The sequence below is a fragment of the Ambystoma mexicanum genome, chromosome 6q, assembly GCF_040938575.1.
Source record: "Ambystoma mexicanum isolate Mex_15411 chromosome 6q, UKY_AmexF1_1, whole genome shotgun sequence".
Lineage (NCBI taxonomy): Eukaryota > Metazoa > Chordata > Amphibia > Caudata > Ambystomatidae > Ambystoma > Ambystoma mexicanum.
Window position 1 is genome coordinate 1,385,644,258 of NC_090937.1, and position 19,442 is coordinate 1,385,663,699.

At 45.8% G+C, this 19,442-nt stretch overlaps 1 protein-coding gene across 1 annotated transcript in view; it reads left to right on the forward strand.

The window, feature by feature from the left end:
* CPZ (carboxypeptidase Z) overlaps window positions 1-19,442 on the forward strand; it is a 435,147-nt gene that overhangs the window by 343,755 nt on the left and 71,950 nt on the right. Inside the window, exon 7 of the mRNA XM_069632030.1 lies at window positions 1,061-1,219. Within this exon, the coding sequence (XP_069488131.1) occupies window positions 1,061-1,219 (159 nt within the window). The remainder of the gene's footprint in view (window positions 1-1,060; window positions 1,220-19,442) is intronic.

A 19,442-nucleotide genomic window follows, 5' to 3' on the forward strand; every position in this document is an offset into this window, starting at 1 on the left:
CCCTACTCCGCCCTCTGCGCAGGCCTCGCACATGCTCTACGTGGTGTCTTACACAAGGTGCTCGACGGCTCACAGAGACTTGCGGAGCCTGCATGAACTCCACACAAGTCCTGGAAAAGTGCAGAGCATACGATTCCATGAATCGAAGAATGCTGATTTGTGCGCCGTTTGGCAAACAAGTACCCTATTTTCTGCGCAAATTACTCCATGAATCAGGCCCAAAGTCAACACATTGTGTTTATAGACTTATAATAGATTGAAGTCTGCAATATCTGTATAACGTCCTTGAAATACATTTCTTTTCACAGGCTAGTTGTGACATCACCACTGACCTGTAATAATAAAATGAGATCACAACTGCTCTGTAATCAGTTATTATGCTTCAGTTGTGATGCCACAGTGTCTTGTGCATGAGCCAGCAGAGACAATTCCAGCTGTCACTGCAGCACTTTATTAAAGCTGGGAAAAGCTTTTCAAATTCCTTAATGTAGAATAGTTTTCTGTGCCACTTTACAGCCATTCATTGACAAGGAACTCTTTATGGTAGAATGTTGAATGTGTGCACCGCTAGAGTATAACAAACGTGAAAATAAATCTACATGTTATTACTTGTTTAAAAGCACAACATGAATAAATACATTTCATACATTGTATTAAACTGAACTACTTTTTGCAATGCAGAAGGAGCTGCATTTTTGCTGTTTTAAGTAATAACAGATTTTATATTGATTCATTTAGATCAGAAAATGGAAGATTGCTTACAATATATTATTCAGGAGATGAGGTCTTGAAACATGCATTATAAGAAATAAAACAGCCTCTTCCATGCATAAAAAGGCCACTGCAAGTCATCTTGGCATTCTGTGACTTTATGAAGGAACTCTGTCTTCTGCATTGTTCCTCTATTTGGACACAACATTCCTGACTTGCAATATCATAATAGTGTATAGTAGAGTGTACTTTATCCCATATATATCAAACCTTCACTGACCAAAGTCTGTACTGCTAATTTACATGAACACAAAGCTCAGTTCACAATATGCTCTTTTGGTTGACACAGATTGCACCTGAGACCAAGGCCGTGATGAAATGGATGAGGTCTACGCCTTTTGTTCTGGGTGCCAGTCTTCATGGAGGAGACCTGGTTGTTAGTTATCCTTACGACTTCTCAAAGCACCCACTGGAAGAGAAGATGTTCTCCCCCACGCCCGATGAGAAGGTAAGCCCTCAATCGTCATCCATACCATTTCTGATCAGGGAACCCTCTGGTCATCTATTCTACTGCCATTCCAATTAGATGTGCTGTTTGCATAGACTGGATGGCTGCCATCCCAATCAAGAGAATAATAAGAGATGTATACATATGAACAATGACTCTATATTGTGATAATGAAAAATACCAGCAGATCGCATGCAAATAAAAACACATATCATTTGAAGGTGTTGCATATTTTGTTTGTGCAGTGTACTCTGTTTGTTATGTTTTTCTTATTTTACAAAACTACAATACATAACTTGCCCAAACAAGTGACAAATTCTCGTGTAAAAAAAAAAAATAATCAATGTGTACCTATTTGTTTTAACATGGCCAGATGAAGAAACCCCTTGAGACTTGCCACACATATGGCATACTTGAAAATATAGACCAACTCCAATGTACATATGTATGTCTTCAAATAGCATGCAATACAGCAGAATGCAGTACATTAAGACAAAAGTTAATAGTTGTAAAGCATAGGTCTACAGAAATCATCATAAGTTTATCAACAGCAGACTGTTGTAGCACTTTCTGCTGTTAAGACATTATATTTGTTCTTTTTTCAAAATACCATACCTTACATTGTTTAATTTTCATTAATGCTAATACATTTACAATGGAGAGTTGAGCGTTTTAGTGACGAATGGGCAAGTATTATGCAAAAAACTTTTAATATATTCATCATTAGCCATAAGAAACAACATTTTTACAAAACTACTACTCACATTATTCCCTAATCCCCGCATGTCATATCTGATCATCAATCTTTTCTGGTCCGTCTCTTTAACACCTCCTTATTTAAATGCACTCTTTTTAAAGATGGCCATTCATTGTGTCATGCACCGGCTTCAGAAGTAACACAATATCTACTCAGTCAGAAGTTAAAATCACACAAAAAACAGAAAATGTTAAATTGACGATACACAAACATGCAGATAGTTTCAGAATAGAGGGATACAACTGGTCTTCGTGTAATTGGTAGAATCCTGATGCTCTCTCATATATTTAAAAAGGATCAGGCTGATTCTATGTCACGGCACAGAGACTTACTATTATAGCACTTCAAAGCTAAACATATGTTACAGAAACAGCATGAATCTGTAAATCACTTATTCATTTGACTCGTCAGAGACCTAACAATGTATTCAAGTCTAGCACCAGACCAAAATGACCTAGAACCCATAGCTCACTTAGAGGAAGGGACCACCGATATAGATATATCAGTACACACCTTTGACATAATGTATCTAACCTACTGACCAAAAGTTGGGGAGTTTGTCTTGGAAGGCACTGGATAGGTGCAGGCATCTGCAGCTCAAGGCAATCTCCTCCAGCTAGGCCTTGGTCTCTGTCCTTCTTTCAAAATCCCCCTCAGGCATCAGACTCCCACTGCAAAAAAGCCTTCTGAGGGTGGATTACCATTAGCGGCATCCAAGGTAGAATACCCCTCAGCACCTCTCCTTCAGACAGCTCCCATTTGTCTACAGACTTCCAAAGAAAAGCTTAAATAACTGATACATTCACTACATGAAGTGTCACTGTATAGAACATCTTATTATTAGACATAGCTTGTCATTTGTTCTATTAAAATACTAATACTCCCAATTATCTTTCATTTTATTTATAGTTATCCAATATATTTTGCAATGTTACAAAGGGAGGTTTCCATCAGATTTGGACTCAAATCCATTTTGCAAAAATCAAACATGTTTCATTTAATTGTAATATGAAAAAGCTATGGAAATATATAAATGTACTGAAAATTCACATATTTTGCTAAATCATATTAGGATTAATATTATGGGGAATGCTTCACTGAATTCAAATATGTGTTAATTTTTCTTTTTTTTAACAAAAAATAATTAAGAAGTTATGACAAAAAAGCTGATTTCAATTCTGGACCATGTTAAATCAAATATGTTTGCATGAAGGACCCCATCCATTATAAGTGTTAACGTAAAAGGGTGGTTTGGGCACATTGGGATCCATGTAATTAAACAGGCATGCACAGATTGTCATTTTATCGCTGAGCCACAGCTTGCCACGCTCAAGAAGGGCTGGATAGAAACTTGGGGCCTGATTCACAGAACTGTTTTATAATGGTGCAATCCCATAGAAAAATGATCTGTGAATCAGGCCGTTGGTGTTTAATGTATTGTCCTAGTTAAGAAACAGATTATTGTGTTATAATCCAGCTCTATCCTAAACCTGAGAGACCCTGCACTTTTGAGGGTGATAGAATGCAGAAGACCCCGTTTTCTTGTATTTTGAGCCAATGGTCTTTACTGATTGGTAAAAGGACTTGTTCTGGTAAATGGCTGAAATCTGGACTTGAAAAGTTGTAAATTTTAAAAATAGGTGGTCACCAAAAGCCTTTGTCTAGACACTTCAAAACCTAGTGGGAAATCATGATAAGACAGATTTGAAATATGTGTGGTCATTTTCACATGACATGCAAAATAACAGACAGAATTCTATGTTACTGATGTGCTTTTCCTCTTAATTCAGCAATTGATAATCTAATTGAATTCAATATGTACAATTCGTTTTACATTTTAAATGTAGTGTTTTTTCACATTTAAATAGTAACACTGTGTAAATGTAACATGTGCCTCCCTGTAGAATTTCCATATTAGAAATGAACACGCCATGCAAAATACATTTTCTTTTATTACAGGTGTTACAGTTGAATTAAATGCTCTAAAAAGCAGCATGCAGGAAAAACATCAGCCATCCATCTACTAGTTGGTGAAAGGATAAAATAGCAGAATGGTAAAAGTTGATAGAGCAAACTGCATAAGATGAGGGTCAATTTACAATCTGAACTACATTCATTTAACAGGAATTCAAGTTCGTTTTAAAAATGTATCCAGGAATTACAACCACATTTATAAGGCTTGATGCTATTGAGGGTATGTGATTTCCCACACATTTTTTAAGCCTCTGGCCAGAGGCTTTTGGTGGACCACCTATTTCCATAATGCACCATTCAAACATAAAATTAGGAACCTGATAGGACCAGAGTATTTTGAACAGTTAAGATTTTAAGGCGTAGGACCCTGAAGTTGGTAGCAGCAGAGGAAAATCTGTGGACATCTCCATGATTAAGGGAAACCGGGCCTATGCTTGCCAGAGCACTCTGATTAGGACCAAGGAGCACTTCTGTTTCTGAGTGTGATGGAGTCTCCTGGAATTAGTGTGAACAAAGAGTAAGCACAGTCCACTTTGTAGCCATGTCTGAAAAAGGCATATGTGGCTATTGCATATGAGTCTGGTCCATAAGTGAAAAATAGAGGTATCTGAGCTTTAAGGTGAGATGTGAAAGGTCTGAGAGGGGTCCTGCTGATTTCAAATTTTTAAGACAAATAAGTTGTGTAGGCCCTAATATATGGAACCCGTTCGGACAAGGGACTACCAGACCACAATATGTCCTCTGGACTGTAAAGTATACAGAATAGGAAAACAAATGCGCCATGGAGATCCGGGGCAAGACACTGCTCTCCAGTCAACCAGTGCCTGTTTTAGGAAGGTTTCATTTCTGATTCCTCCACATTTCCCTAGATGTGTTTTCCTCTAAAACCTCAGGCACTACATGTGTTAACTCGTTGTGGAAAGATGATGGTTATTGTTTGTTGGGGCTATTGCCGGGTATTCCTCTACCTTAAGATGAGGCCTGAGATGTGGTAAATTAGCCAACTGACGGACCTCTATCAGATCAGGCCCTGTTAGAATTCTGACGGGTAAATTGTTTTTACAAGAATGATTGCACTCCATCCAGATAAGTAAATATGTTTATATATCTTGTTAGGTCATTGAAGTATCACCAACGAGGTGTGTACCTGTTACATTCGTTTAGTTAGTTTCTCTAGGCCAGAGTATTTCATTTTGGGATCATTTTAAGTTAGATTCCTTATCTGTGCTCATGCACAATTGACAAAATAGCATACTCACTACTAAGAATGCATGTTGGGTCCTATTTCTTATTTCTACTTGATCTAAATCATGTCCTGGAAATCTGTCTTCTCCTAATTTAAGTTAAGGGGCCTGAGGTGTTAAGAACTCGATCTTGGCAGAAGGTCCATGCTTTTCGCTATAATTTGAAGAGGGATCTTCCATCTTTTGCAAAGTCAAGATACATTTTTCGGTTCAATGGTCAGAGTTATAGAGGATTTGCTGGGTGCATTCGGGTCGAGTGCACTCTACTCTCATTTAGCTGTTTTTGGATGGGTCCATCTATGCCACTGGAACATGTCTGCATATAAAGCCACCCTCTCCAAGCAGCCCCATTATCAAGAAAGTGGGTGGCAAATGGAGATGGGTTAAACCATAGGCTCCATCCAACAGTCTTGCAGAATAGATGGGCCTGGTTCTTCTTCCACCACCGCATCATCACCAGAATCCTCCCTTGGGAATAGTGGTGGGGGGGAAGTTGTCTGATTCATCCCCTTGAAATAAGCCGGAGGCTTTTAAGTATTTAGCTTTCTTAGCCAGGGGGTCTGAATTGTGCTTGCAGCATCTCCTGTCCCATTTCCGCCAAGGTCTTGGGGTTGATAAGCATGTGCAATACACCTCATACTACCCTTCTCTTTTTCTTTTTAATGGGTCCCTTGTGGGATATTTATAGATTTGGGATGTGTTACAACACCACCTTACCTGAGGCACCGATCCATTCTCCTTTTTGGGGGCATTACCTCCATTGGTGTCAGAGGGGCTCTGTCTTTTTTCTTTGGCTACACGGCATTCTTCAGTTCCACCGGAATGGGGGCAGCCATGTTTTCATGAACTGTGCATGTGCAGGTGACCTGCACACTCTCATGCTGGTAACTGTGAACTCATTGGGGAAACACAGGTTTGTACATCATCACAATGCCTCAAGCCCTGCTGAGGTGACACTTTGTGCCTGGGTAGCCTGTTTCATGTTGCATGGGCCTGCCCTGCCCTGGCTTCTCTTTCTCTTTACTTTACGAGCCTTGTAGTCACATTCTCACTATTGCTTAAATATACCTTCTTGGCTACCGAAATTCAGTGTCTATCACTCTCGCAGCACCATGTAAATACATGTAGGATTTTAATAGATCTTCTGCTTACCCGAGCTGAACCACTCATTCTCACAGCCAGCAAGAGGTAGGTTGTTTTTTCAATTCTTCTCCCTTGAACAGCAATATCGGACTCTCAGGTTCTCCATGCCACGCATTACCTGACACAAATATTCCTTTCCCTTCATTGGTGGCGTTACCCCCGTTGGTGCCTGGGGCTTGTGACATTAGCTCAAGACCATAAATAGATAGTTATCAGCAGTCAAACTCTCCAGTATTACTACCGGAAATATGCACTTTTCTGAAATATTTTATAGGAATATCCAGTCTGTGCCCACTTTTTCTTTCAGTGCCCAATGGCGTTTTGAGTTATGCTTCTTACGTGGACAATGTACACCATTCAACATTTTGGGCCTTTTAAGAAAACATAGACGTGTGTATGTTTACACCACATTCAAATGTTTTGCTCTTCTTAACTCCAGGAATCTGTTTTAAGAGTATAATTTTAACGCAAAAGGGCATCTTGATAGCCCTCTACCTGGAAATGTATCTTTTATCATAAGACGCGCACCCATACTTCACCCCAGGCAGGCAACGGCCTCTGGCCTGAAATACACAAACAACTGGTGAAAACTTGAACACACCAGATTCAGCTACAGACAGGAAAATGTAAATGTGTGTCTCACAAGGCAACCTTTGGGCTTACTACATAAAATCACCCAGACTTGCTTGTAGCGGAAAAGGTTGCTTTAATGTGGCAGGCCAAAGCTCACAAATAACTGCTAACCAGGCTCCCTGACCTTACGGACTAACACAAAATATTTTAACAACCACATTTAATAATTAAACACTTTCAGTTCCCCCAACAATTAAATAATTTAATCGGTTCCACTTCCTCCCTACCGCCTTCTTACCATCTTCTCAAGGCGTTCCGCTTTCTCCCCGGGGCCATGCACCTCCATCTTCAAAACCTGTTCCCCCGGGGTAGCCCGTTTGTGCAAACAGCACCACCCATATAATTTCCTGTGCTATTCCCCCATTGTGCTTCACTCCCCCCTCATCTAAAGGGGCCATGCCCCCAGCAACCCACAACCTCAATACCCTTGACCTCCCCTCTACACCAAACTCCTTCATCCTATGACCTGCAGCCAGGCTGACCTGCCACATCAGCAACGGAATCTTACATCATGACTTCCCCAACTAATGACCCAGCCTGGCATACGAAAACTGCCAACAAACCCCCCCCCACCCCTTCAACTCTAAGCATAAGAACCCATGAACCTCTTGGGGGGGAACCACCAAAAAATCCTAATTAAAAACCCACCTCCCCCAAGATGTGCACACTTGCTGTCCTATGAAAGCTGCAAACAAACGCTTGTCCTAACCGTCGCCTGCTCCCGAACCTTTCCTACCCCCTTAAATATTCTTGTGGGCGTGCTATGTGCAGGCCACCTTTCCTACCCCCTTAAATACCCTTGTGGGCGTGCTATGTGCAGGCCAGCTCGTCGGCCTGTGCAGCACCCAGAATACCCCGGGGGCAAATGCTTTGTGTTCCCCCGGGTTCCCCCTTTGGGCTTACTGCACAAAAACACCCAGACTCACTTGTAGTGGAAAAGGTTGCTTTAATGTGAGAGGCCAAAGCTCACAAATAACAGCTAACCTGGCTCTCTGGCCTTACAGACTAACACAAAATGTTTTAACAACCAAATTTAATATTGAAACACTTCAGTTCCCCCAACAATTAAATAATTAAATCAGTTCCACATCCTCCCTACATATCCCTTGGTCCCTACCATCTCCTTACCATCTTCTCAAGGCATCCCGCTTTCTCCCGGGGCCATGCCCCTCCATCTTCAAAACCTGTTCCCCAGGGGTAGCCCGTTTGTGCAAACAGCACCACCCCCATGATTTCCCACATTATTCCCCCATTGTGCTTAACTCCCCCCTCATCTAAAGGGGCCATGGCCCTGGCAACAGAAAAACCCTCCACCGAGGTGTTCTTTCTGCCCCACCCCTACCAACTTCCTTCTACTTCCAACTCATTATTATCTCTTGCACCTGCAAAGTCAAATTCAAAAGATAATAACTGTTCACATAAATAGACAGGTGAACTCCATCCTCCCGGAAAATCTTGAAGCCCTCATATAATATTTCTTTGTGCTCCAAAACCTTCACTGCCGCCAAGCCACAACATTTTAACATCTCTCTATTTATTTCCTTCCACACCCACTCTATTGCTCCCTCACATCTCGCTCGCCTCCATACTCTCCGTGGCAACAGCTTAGTCCACACCACACTTGCCTTGGGCCACATCTTCCGGACCCATAACAGATCCCCTGCACCTGCTGCATCTGAGAATATCTGCACTTCCCGTGACACTGATCCCCTTGTAGCCGCATCCTACAGTCTTCCTCCACTGCCCCTGATACCCTTACCTGATGGTGTGGGCTTTGCCCCTGCCATAGACCGCACCATGTTTCTACAAAAAGTCTGCCCTGGGGCCACCAACTTGCATGCAAAATTTAAATACCCCACCAATCTCTGCATCTCCACTAGCGTCATCTTCCGATTCTCCACCGCTTTTTCCAGCAACCTACTAATCTGCTCACCTTGTCGTGTGGCCAATTCAATCCCTAAAAAGATCAACACCACTGCCGTTCCCTCTGTTTTTTCTTATGCCAACTGCACCCCCAACTCTCCCATCAGATTCTGAAACATCAGTAGCATCTCCCCGCACTCCTTTTCTTTGCTTGCCCCACTAATGAACAGAAATCATCTAGGTAATGCAATACACCTTCTGATCCAGAATTATATGAAAACACCCATTGCAATAATGAACTGTAACGCTCTAACAAGGTGCAAGAAATTACACACCCCATCGGCAAGGCCTTATCTATGTAAACGTAGTCCTCCCATTGCATTCACTGCAGCCAAAAATCCTCCGGATGCACCGGCAACAACCTGAAAGCCACCTTAATGTTGCACTTGGCCATGAAGGCCCTGCACCCCGCCTTCCTCACCAAATCCACCGCCTGATCCACACTTGCGTATGCAACCCCACACTCCTCCGGAGCAATAAAATCGTTTACTGACATGCCCTCTGGCCATGACAAATGTTGTATTAACCTAAATTCCCCCGGAACCTTCTTGGGTACAACACCCAGTGGGAATACCACTAAATCCCCTGGCAGATCAGCAAATGGCCCTACCACCATACCCGCTGCTATCTCCTTGCCCAATTTCTCTCTTACCACTTCCACATTTTCCCTGATGGTCTTCAAATTCTCCGCGCCACTCCGCACCCTTGTACCACGATAACCCAACCTAAAACCATAACGAAAACCATTTACCAAAATCTGTGACCCCAAAATTCAAGCCACTTCTCCAACACCTCCACATTAATTGGAGTAAAAGCCTTTCCCCACAACAACCCCCGCCTGCTCCTCGCCCCCTCCCCCTGTCTCCCTGCTGGAAACACTGAGTAATTGGGTGCCTCCCCGCACACTTACTGCATTCATGTCTACGTACCGTCCTTGTTCAGCCGTCCTTATTAAAGGCCCACCATGCCGCTTAGGCTGGCCCTCTGCCTCCTCCTCCTCCCACCCCCTCGTGGGCGGGACAACCAAGAAAGGGCTGGAAAGACACAGGCAAACCACTCGCTGTGTGCAATGTCGGGCCTGGCCTCGCCTGTGCCATCCACTGCAGCTAGAGATCCATATCTATCTCACCCCAGATCGCCCGGCTGTCCTCAACCATCCTTGCCCTAAATTATTCATCATAACACACCCACGCAAAGCCCCCAAAACTCGTGAATGCCTTTCTAATCACGTCCATGTACTTCAAAAGAGCCACACATCTCTCTGGAAATTTCTCACAATAGACACTCGCATAGACAATAAAAGCCAACGTCCAATTCTCGGTTGTCACTGGCACCATTGGACGTGAGGCCAGCTCCCTCTCCTCCTCTTTAGAACCCACTTTTGCTCTCACCTCCCTATGAAGCAGCTTGAACACGTCCACAAATTCTCCTGCTCATATTGTATCCTTTGTTGTTGTCATCAAATGTGCTCCCAGGGGTTTTGTAATACCCATGTATGGTAGCCTTTTCTACTTGCCCTTTCCTTCTGCATTTTTCTACTTTGTAGCCTGTACCTTGGGTGCCAAGGGTTCAATCACCCTCTCTGTCTGCACCTCCACCGAAGAAATCTCCTTTTTCTCCACCAAGGCTCCCATAGCCTGAACACCAATCTCACTCCTCACCCATTTCAACCCTGTCCCTTCCCTTCTTGGCCCCAACCTCTGCCATGCTGCTGACCAGCCCACATCCCGCTCACCTCTTTCTGCCATGCCATCGCCCGTCTGCAGCCTGGTCTCCACTCCGATGCTCCTTATCTCCTTCCTTATTGAGCTCCTGCTGCGGGGACAAAACATGTCAACAGTCTAACCCAGCCAGTTATCCCCCCCGACCTCTTACCCCCCGACCCCCTTGCTCCTGTCTTTCCCTTTCCAATTTTAGGCCCCTTCTCGCCCACTCCCTCCTCCTTACACCACTGTACCCTTCATCCTCCCACTGCCCCACGTATTCTTCCACCCCATTATCATCACCCATGTAATACCATTGCTGTTGCGAGCACATGCTCGGGCCGGGCAGATCCTCCTCTTGTGAGCCTGGGGCGTGTGCCCCACCACTCCATCGGCATCTTCTTGGCAGGGTGGCAGAAACCCCTTCCTGGTCCTCTTCTCTCAGCCGAGGGGTCCTCTCCTCTACCCTGTGGTCCTCCTCGCTATGGGCCGTGCTGTGCGCTCTCTAGACTGTCCTCGCAAATTTTGTGGCTGGGCCATTCTTAAACCCTCTCCACATTCCACCTCTGAAATAGCAGGGGCTGCTCTGTGCCCTCTGTCCGAAATCCTCCTAGCCGGTAGGGCCATTCCGCACCCCTTCCTCACCTCACTAATCGAGGGGACTGCTCTCTCCTCCTCCCACCACACTCCTCTGCAGGTATTTTCCTCCCTTGCCCCTCTGCCCTGTTGCTCCTCTCTGCACCCCGTCACCCCCACCTTCACCCCACCTTCCCTGGACTTTTTTGCAAACTCCTACCAACCCCTTCATCCACCTGGTCATTTTCCCCCAAACCCCTTCCTGACCCCTCTCCTAACTGCACTCCCCTCTGGACGCTCTCCTGTCAGTCTCCCTCCTCATCTTCCTGCCTCTCGACTCCCATACCTCCCCTCTACCTACCGCGGGGCTACAAGCCACCACTGCTGCGAGAGCCCATCTGCTGCTGCACTCCACTGCAGCCTTCCTCCACCGTCCTCCCCTTCACCCGTAACCTCCCCCACAGGCCCTTCAAGCTAGGCTTTGGATGCACTGCTAATGATCTCTAAAACTTCCCTCAGGGCCTTGGCATCCAGCAGTCCCTTCTTGTTTGCACCCTGACCCACCATGGTGCCCAGCAATACTCTGACTGGGTGCCAATATATATATATATCCCTGCAGCTCCTGCCCAACAGTCCAACTGCAAGGCTCACCTGCGCACCGCCCTGCCCTTTGCAAAAAGACCCCCAAGCCAAACAACTGTCCCCTGGTGAGTTCTTCCTAGGGAGAACTGGGGTGGGGCAGGTAATTGCCAATGCCCCCCACACCCAATCAAAAACTGGACCCAGAACCTTTTCCCCCTTAAAGAGTTAACCGGCCTGATAATCTCAGAAAGGCCCCACAATGCCTGCAACTATTACTATGAAATGTAAATTGCTAACCAAAATATTATATATTAAAATATATATATTTTTTTAATAGCCCCCCAAACCCCAGATAGCAGCTAAACCCAAGCGGGTTAACCATCAAATAACCTACTGTCCTGCTTGCCCGCGTCAATTAACTAATACGCAGAGTTCTAGCACACGCAGAGAAAAACAGCGTTGCTATTCTACTGTAAATAGTGTGCAGCCCTTTAAGGGCTCTACACTGCCCCCTGGTGGACGCTGCACCACACCGTGTGCACACCGTCTCAAAGACAAATCGCCCGGCAGAAAGCAAGACGTCTGCCCGCTCGTCCTCACTGCGACCCCAGCCTTCAACTAACCAAACCTGCCACCGACCCTAAAGATACCCCCTGCCAGCTGCCCCCTCCTAATCCTGTGGCCCACAAACTGACCTGGAGCCGCTGGGTCCCCCACCCCCGGGAATCCCTCTCCGACGAGCTGCACAACGTGCAGGTCTGGGTTGGAGAAAACCCTCCCTCCCCACTCTAACGGACACTGATAAGGAGACTGCACAACTAATGCAGTAAGGGGGGTACCTTATCTACGGTACCCCAGGCTAATTTATATAATTTTAAAATGTGTAATAACGTTCCCTAACATGATACCTAAACTCCCCCACTACCTGCAAAAACCCTACCTCACCTCTACTAATCCGCCAAAACTCCAGGCCCAAACGCTCAACCTAGGCCCCAACGCAGGGAAGACTCGGGAGCAGGCGACCTGATAAACGCTTGTCGTAACCGTCGCCTGCTCCCGAACCTTCCCTAACCCCTTAAATACCCTTGTGGGCGCGCTATGCGCAGGCCAGCTCGTTGGCCTGTGCAGCGCCCAAAATACCCCGGGGGGAAAAGCTTCGTGTTCCCCCCGGACGCCCTTTGCTCTACTCCAACTGCTCCAGTTAACCCTCTCACAACCCCACCCTTTGTCAGTGCAGGACCCACACTGCCAAGAGGCGATGCACATAACAGGAGCTGCCTCTGCGTTGCGCCTTCACTGCATGGAAGTACAAATCGTGATTTTAGAGAATGTCAGAATTCGAAATTAGGACGATACACATTCTGACAGCATATACTCATTCCATAAGAGAAGTGCATTTTCTTCATGCGAATCTCTGAATGGGGGACAAAGCCCGCCAGAATTCGGATTACTTCTAATGGGAAACAACAAACTAAGCTATGTAATTTTGGAGAACTACAATAACGGTATTAGAAGATCAATCGTAAACGTGCTACTTGTGTGTTCCTGTGCCGCTAGCTGTGTCGGTTATTGCATCATTATGTTTTAGATATAGATTTGGAGTTAATTGTGGAAAGTAATAGTCACATGCTCGAGAGTCTGCAAAATAGAACTGAACGATGAAACGGAATATGGTGCTGAAGTACTTTCTAACACAAGGTGGCAGTGTTGCCATATTTTCTTTAAATGATCACGCGAACTTCTTTCAAATTGATTTTGAGTGGAATTTGAACTGCCAACTGATCCTGTGCCGGTTTTGCAAATGCGTTTTTATCAAAGGCGTTATCATTGAAAAACACTTTGTAAATCAGGTCCTCTTTGTTTTTCCATTTAAAGAGAGTAGCCGTACTTTTCCTTCGCTGAAAATTGGGATATATTGTCCTATTTGCTAAACGAAATAACACGTCCTTGTAATGAAATGTAGGGGGAAGGGCGTTGCTCTGTGCATGGAAGAAACGTTGGGGCCGTTGCTGTGTCCGGCTGAGCGTTATTTCCTGGATTCCTTGATGCAACCCCCACCATTAAGGCACAACCTTGGGAGGGACGATAAACAAAATTTACCATGAAACGCCATCTAGTAAGCATTGGCGATCACGTCATATACATCTATACAATCCACTTGTATAGCGCGGATGTAGCTCAAGAGCAGAGGAGAGCTTTACTTCAGGATTGTGCTAGAATTGGACTTGGCATGTTCACGTTCCTCTATTGTACTGATTTTATATCCTATTTATAACTTGCAGGAATCATGGGATTTTCCTGAAGGAGCGGCCGGTAAACCCTACGAATCAGAAAAATATCAAAGAATCAACAGCTTGAGACAAATTTCATTTGAACTAGAAGCATATATCCAGCGCCTCGAAGCCCTAGAGAACTTACCCACGTGTTCAAGGCTAAGTGGCAGCACCTTCTGGTGACAGATTCCACATTTGCTTCGGGTGTTGCCAAAGTTAAAACGTTGGATTCCCCCAAAGAAAATGCTGCACGCGGCATTGTGTATAATAGGAAGCGTCCCTGTGTCTGACTTCGGTCATTGATATTTGGATCAACAACAAAAAGTAGCCATTTGACAGAGGATGGGAAAGGTGTAACACCCTTGATTCTTGCAGGGCCTCCTGTGAAGTGGGTGCTAGCAGGGATCCTACAATGTGGGGTTAGTAACCCGTTCCACGGTAGAATGGGATACTAACACCATTAGCACCCCGGGTTACCAAAGCGGTAACCACCCGGGGTGCTGAAAGAAATGTATTTTCATTAATTGAACGGGATGCGCACGGCATCCCGTTCAATGAATGAAAAGACTTTACCAAGATGGCCGCCATGGTTGTAGAAGGCGGGACTCCATACGGAGCCCCTCTTCTATTACCGTGGAGACAGGAAAACCAATTATCCAGGGAAGCTGCTGCTACGGTGGCAGGCAACACCGTCGTCACAATCAGGTAAGTGGGGTCAGGGAGGGGGGGTTGGGATTAATAAAAAAAAGGAAAGGGTGGGTGTTTAGAAGATGGCCGAGTGAGGCGGGGTGGGCAGCCAACGGGTTCCATGGAATGTGGGCTGAGTGGGGTGAGCTCGGGAGTATCAGGCTGCATAGCAAGGAATCAGATTGGCTGCGCCCCCAGCCCCAGGTGCTAATGGGGAGCAGAATTTTACCCTAGTTGTAATAAACCTTTGTGGCAGAATTGGTGAGTTTGTCCACGTCTCCTTGCACCCGGTGGATGAAAGTGTCTGTGAGCGAATATTCTCTGGGAGCTTCTAATATTCTGAAAGAAAGCCAAGTGTCATCAGCAGGCGTGTGGGAGCGCGTGCTGGAGATATCAAGGACTGTTGTGAGTGGGATCGTATAGACTGAATAATGTGCTGGCTGTTGAGGGGAGGGGCTGAGCTTTACCTGTTGGTGTGGCTTCTGTTAAGTGGTCGCGACTGCCAGCGGAGCACGGATCGTCCGTGACTTCTGGATGACTGAAGATGGTTGAGGTGAAAGCTGCGGGGTACAATATAAAGGGCCACAGAGTAATCTAGGGGAATCAATGCACAGCATAGGCCAGGTTCCCAGAAAGGAAGGATGTGCCCGCCTGTTCATATTCAGGAGGGTCCCCGACTGGGCCAGAAGCTATTACATCTATGTCTCCATCACTCATCACAGTTCTCAAGGAAGGGGCCTCCTGGACTGGGGGCAGACCCATATTGCAAGGACAAATCTTTGCACACCGCCCCCTGGAACGGAATCGGACACTGCACGACCCACCCATAAAACACTTGCTCTGTGTTTCGTTTTGTTGTTGTCATGAGAGACTTTTGCAGTGTTTTATTCAGGGCTGTTTGTCTGTATGAAGTCAAAGAGGCTGGCAACTGCGGTAGACCCCCATACTGACTAAGAGCCACTGCGATGATTAGCGTGGCCCAGGTCTGCGGTGGCAGTGAAAACACACTGGCTGGGAAGTGGTGACCATGTAGGCGATGAGATCATCAAGGGCCTACACAGGTTTTTGTCCTGCCAGATTGAACATTCTTAAGAAAACATGTAAGAGTGAACATGTGTCTTTGGTGCATTCACCTGCTTCTTGGCCTCCGCTGAAAATATGGACAGCTGCAAGAAGTGTGTTGCTAAGGCCGGAAGGGACAGGAGGTTCCACTGGAGCCCCTTTCCTCGTGTTCCGCCCTCTCACTTGTGTGGTGCCATGGATGGTCGACACCTTCCATAGACGGTAGCAGGCAGCCAAGCATGCACAGGCGATATCGCTCTCTTGGTCTGCGTATGTCCAGCAAGGAGCTGGAATCAATGATGCAGAATGGAGTAACCTGAGCAGTATCAGAGGCTAGGATTCCACAAAGCCATCAGACATGCGGGGCAACAAACTTCTAAATGCAGAAACCTTGAACATGAGGAAAGAGCAGTCATCCTGGCTCATGTATGGGCACACATTATAGTTCTTTCTATCCCTGCCATGGCAAGAACATTATTCTCAAACATTCCCCAGGGAGGAAAGTCGATGCAGCCATTAGGAATTTGCTCTAAAGCATATATGTCCCTTAGGATTGGAATGTATGGAGAATATCTAGCTCAATACATCTTAAAGGTCTTACTACACCAAACATCAGTTATGCAGCCAGGGGAGGACTGTACTCTGGTACCGATCAGTGATGGAAACAGCAGCTTTCCCCCCAATAATCCAAATGGGACGCGAGGCAGAAAGGGTAGAGACAGGTTTAGATCCATGCTGCTTTGAAAAAACAGGTCAGGAAACCCCACTGGAAAATGTGGCCGTTGAGCACAGAAAACCTCAGTAATTTTAGAGGTTTTCTTACATTCCTCTCCTTCCCCCAGAGGCTCACTGTCTCTAGAGCACTGGTTCTCTCTAGGCTGGACTACTGCAACAGCCTCTTTCTAAATCTGCCTGTTTCTACTTTCCACCGTCTGCAACTCATCCAGAACCGGACTGTGAGACTTGTCCTTGGCCTCAACCCCAGAGATTGTATCTCTCCAGCACTGAAATCTCTGCATTGGCTCCCAGTGGCTGCAAGGATTAAGTTCAAGACCCTCTGCATTTTCCACAAAGCCTTCTGGGGCTTGGGTCCTCAATACCTCTAACGCTCTCTTCGTAAATACCTTCCTACTCAAGCTCTTTGTTCCTCCACCTCCAACCCCCTCAGGGTCAGTCACTTCTTCAAGCAACAAGTTGGTGGTAGATCTCTTTCTTCGGTTGGGGCCTCCATCTGGATCAGCCTCCCTGCCTCTCTGAAACTTGAGAAGAACCATCTGCGGTTCCGGAAGCACCTCAAGCCCTTCCTCTTTGCTTCTGCCTTCTCTCTTCCTCTCCTCTTCTGATTTCATGTCTGATACTGCACTTGTCACCTGGCTACCCTGATTTCGGGCCCAGGACCCTGCCCCCCAGTTGCACACCCGCACTGTCTCCCGGCAACCCTTGCACTTGGGTCTGTATCTGTAATCCTACAGTCCCCTATCTGCACTTTTGGATACATGCTGTCTGCACTTACCCGTGCACCTGCCACATGCTGAACACACTTCTTGTTATTGTTTTGATCCCATGTAAAGCACTGCCCCTTCTCTTTCCCCTGACACTTTTCCCCTCCCACCTCCCATTGCCCAATGTCACTTGGCCTAGTAAGAACGTTGTCTCTGTCCTCCCTCTGTTCCCCCTTCCTTGCCTCGTTGTGCCTTGAAACACTTGTGTATAGGTGTGTTACAAATGCCATATCATATCATACACCTGTGTAGTTGGACTACTAAACCTAGGGTTCAACGCCACAGAGCACTACTATGTGATGAAACTCTCAAACGGACATTCAAAGGGAAACCTCTCCTCCAAATATTTTTTTAAATTGTTGGGAATGTCTGCTATTTTTCTAACCTGTTTGAAATTCTGTGGGAAACGTTTTTAATTGACACTTTTCTGAATTGATGTAGGTGTACTATAGAAAGGCTTTCGCCTCAATATTTCGCGTTTACTAACTACAGACACCTTTTGATATACAGTATTGAACTTTTGAAACAAAAGGGACGCCTGGTTCTTTGTAATTCGTTCCCATCATTTGTGCAGGTTCATTGCTTTGTAATACGCTGGTACAACCCCTGCTGTCCTCCGAGAATGGGAATATTTAGCTGCCCTGTTATTCAGTTCTACCTCTTAGTGTAATCCTAGGAAAAGCTATTGAGGAGCAAATCCCAATGGAGCTGAATCAACTCGAATCTCCTGTTCCTCAGATCGAGTGCATTGCTACATGATATGACATGATATAATATGATTTGGTATTTTTAACGTGCCTGTACACACATGCCTTCCCCATCCCTGTACCAGGCCAGTGGACAATGAATTGATCTGCACTGCACGCCCCTGCCCCGCCCTAACCATCTTCCACATCTAGAGGTTGAGCCGGCCCGCCCGTGTTACGATCATATCTCACCACATGTTACCCATCCTGTTATCCTCTTCTCCCATTTCATTATCATCATGTCATCAACTACCCATACACATACGTAAGGTTCTAGATCCCTGCTGGAGACACGCACATAACATGAGAGTCCTTTGCAAAGACCCTGCTATTGCGATTCACATCCAGGCAAAGTCCACAGTGAGAAGCGTTTGTACGTGTGGCAATTAAATGTTTGTTGATTTCACCTAAAAAACACTCTCATTTCTGGTCATTGATTTGTACCTTGAATGGCCCTGAGAGGTTCCTGGAATATTTACCATGGACACCCTCATTATCCCCAAATGACGCCAACCTTGTTAATCCCTTGTCCTTCCTCACCTTTCACCCTTTCAGCCAGTGATTCAGATATTTTATTAATCTATCTTGTTCTGCCACCTGTTTCCATTCCATCTTTCCCTGGAATTCTGATATTTCATAAGGAACAGTGCTCACGCCAACAAGCCCTCGTATCTCCTGCAGCGATTCTACAGAGAGGATGGCTACCCACCACAGTAATCTCTTTATTTAACAAGAGTGTGGAGGCCCCTCCACTGGGAACGAATATGGTTAAAATGACCTGTTCTATGATATATGATATGATATGATATGACATTTATAACGCGCCCATACACAAGTGTTTCAGGGCACGACGAGGCTAGGGAGGGGAAACAGTGGGAAACAGACAACAATCCTACTAGGCCAGGTGCCAATCAGATAGCGCAAGTGCATGGGTAGGGAGAAAGGGCAAGTATCTGGGGGAAGGGAGAGGGGAAAAGTGTGGTGCAAGGGATAAAAGAATAAATAAGATAAATAAAAGCGGCCAGATGGTGGCAAGTGCAGGGTAAGTGCAGAATAAGTGCTGGTAAGGGACTGTAGGGATACAGAAAACAGTCCCCAGGTGCGACGGGTTGCCAGGGGGGCAGGGCAGGTGTGCAAAGCGAGGCATCAGAAAGGGTTGCCAGGTAACCAGTGCAGTTTCAGCCAGGAATTTCAGCAGGGTAGAGATGCCGAGAAAGCAGAAGCAAGAAGAAGGTTTTGAGGTGTTTCCGGAACGCGAGATGGTTCTCCTCAAGTTTCAGGGAGGCAGGAAGGCTGTTCCAGCGGAAGGCCCCTGCTGAAGAGAGAGCTCGACCACCCACTCGTTTCTTGGAGAAGTGACTGACCCTGAGGGACTTGGAGGCAGATGAGCGAAGAGCCCTATGACATTTCTTCCACGC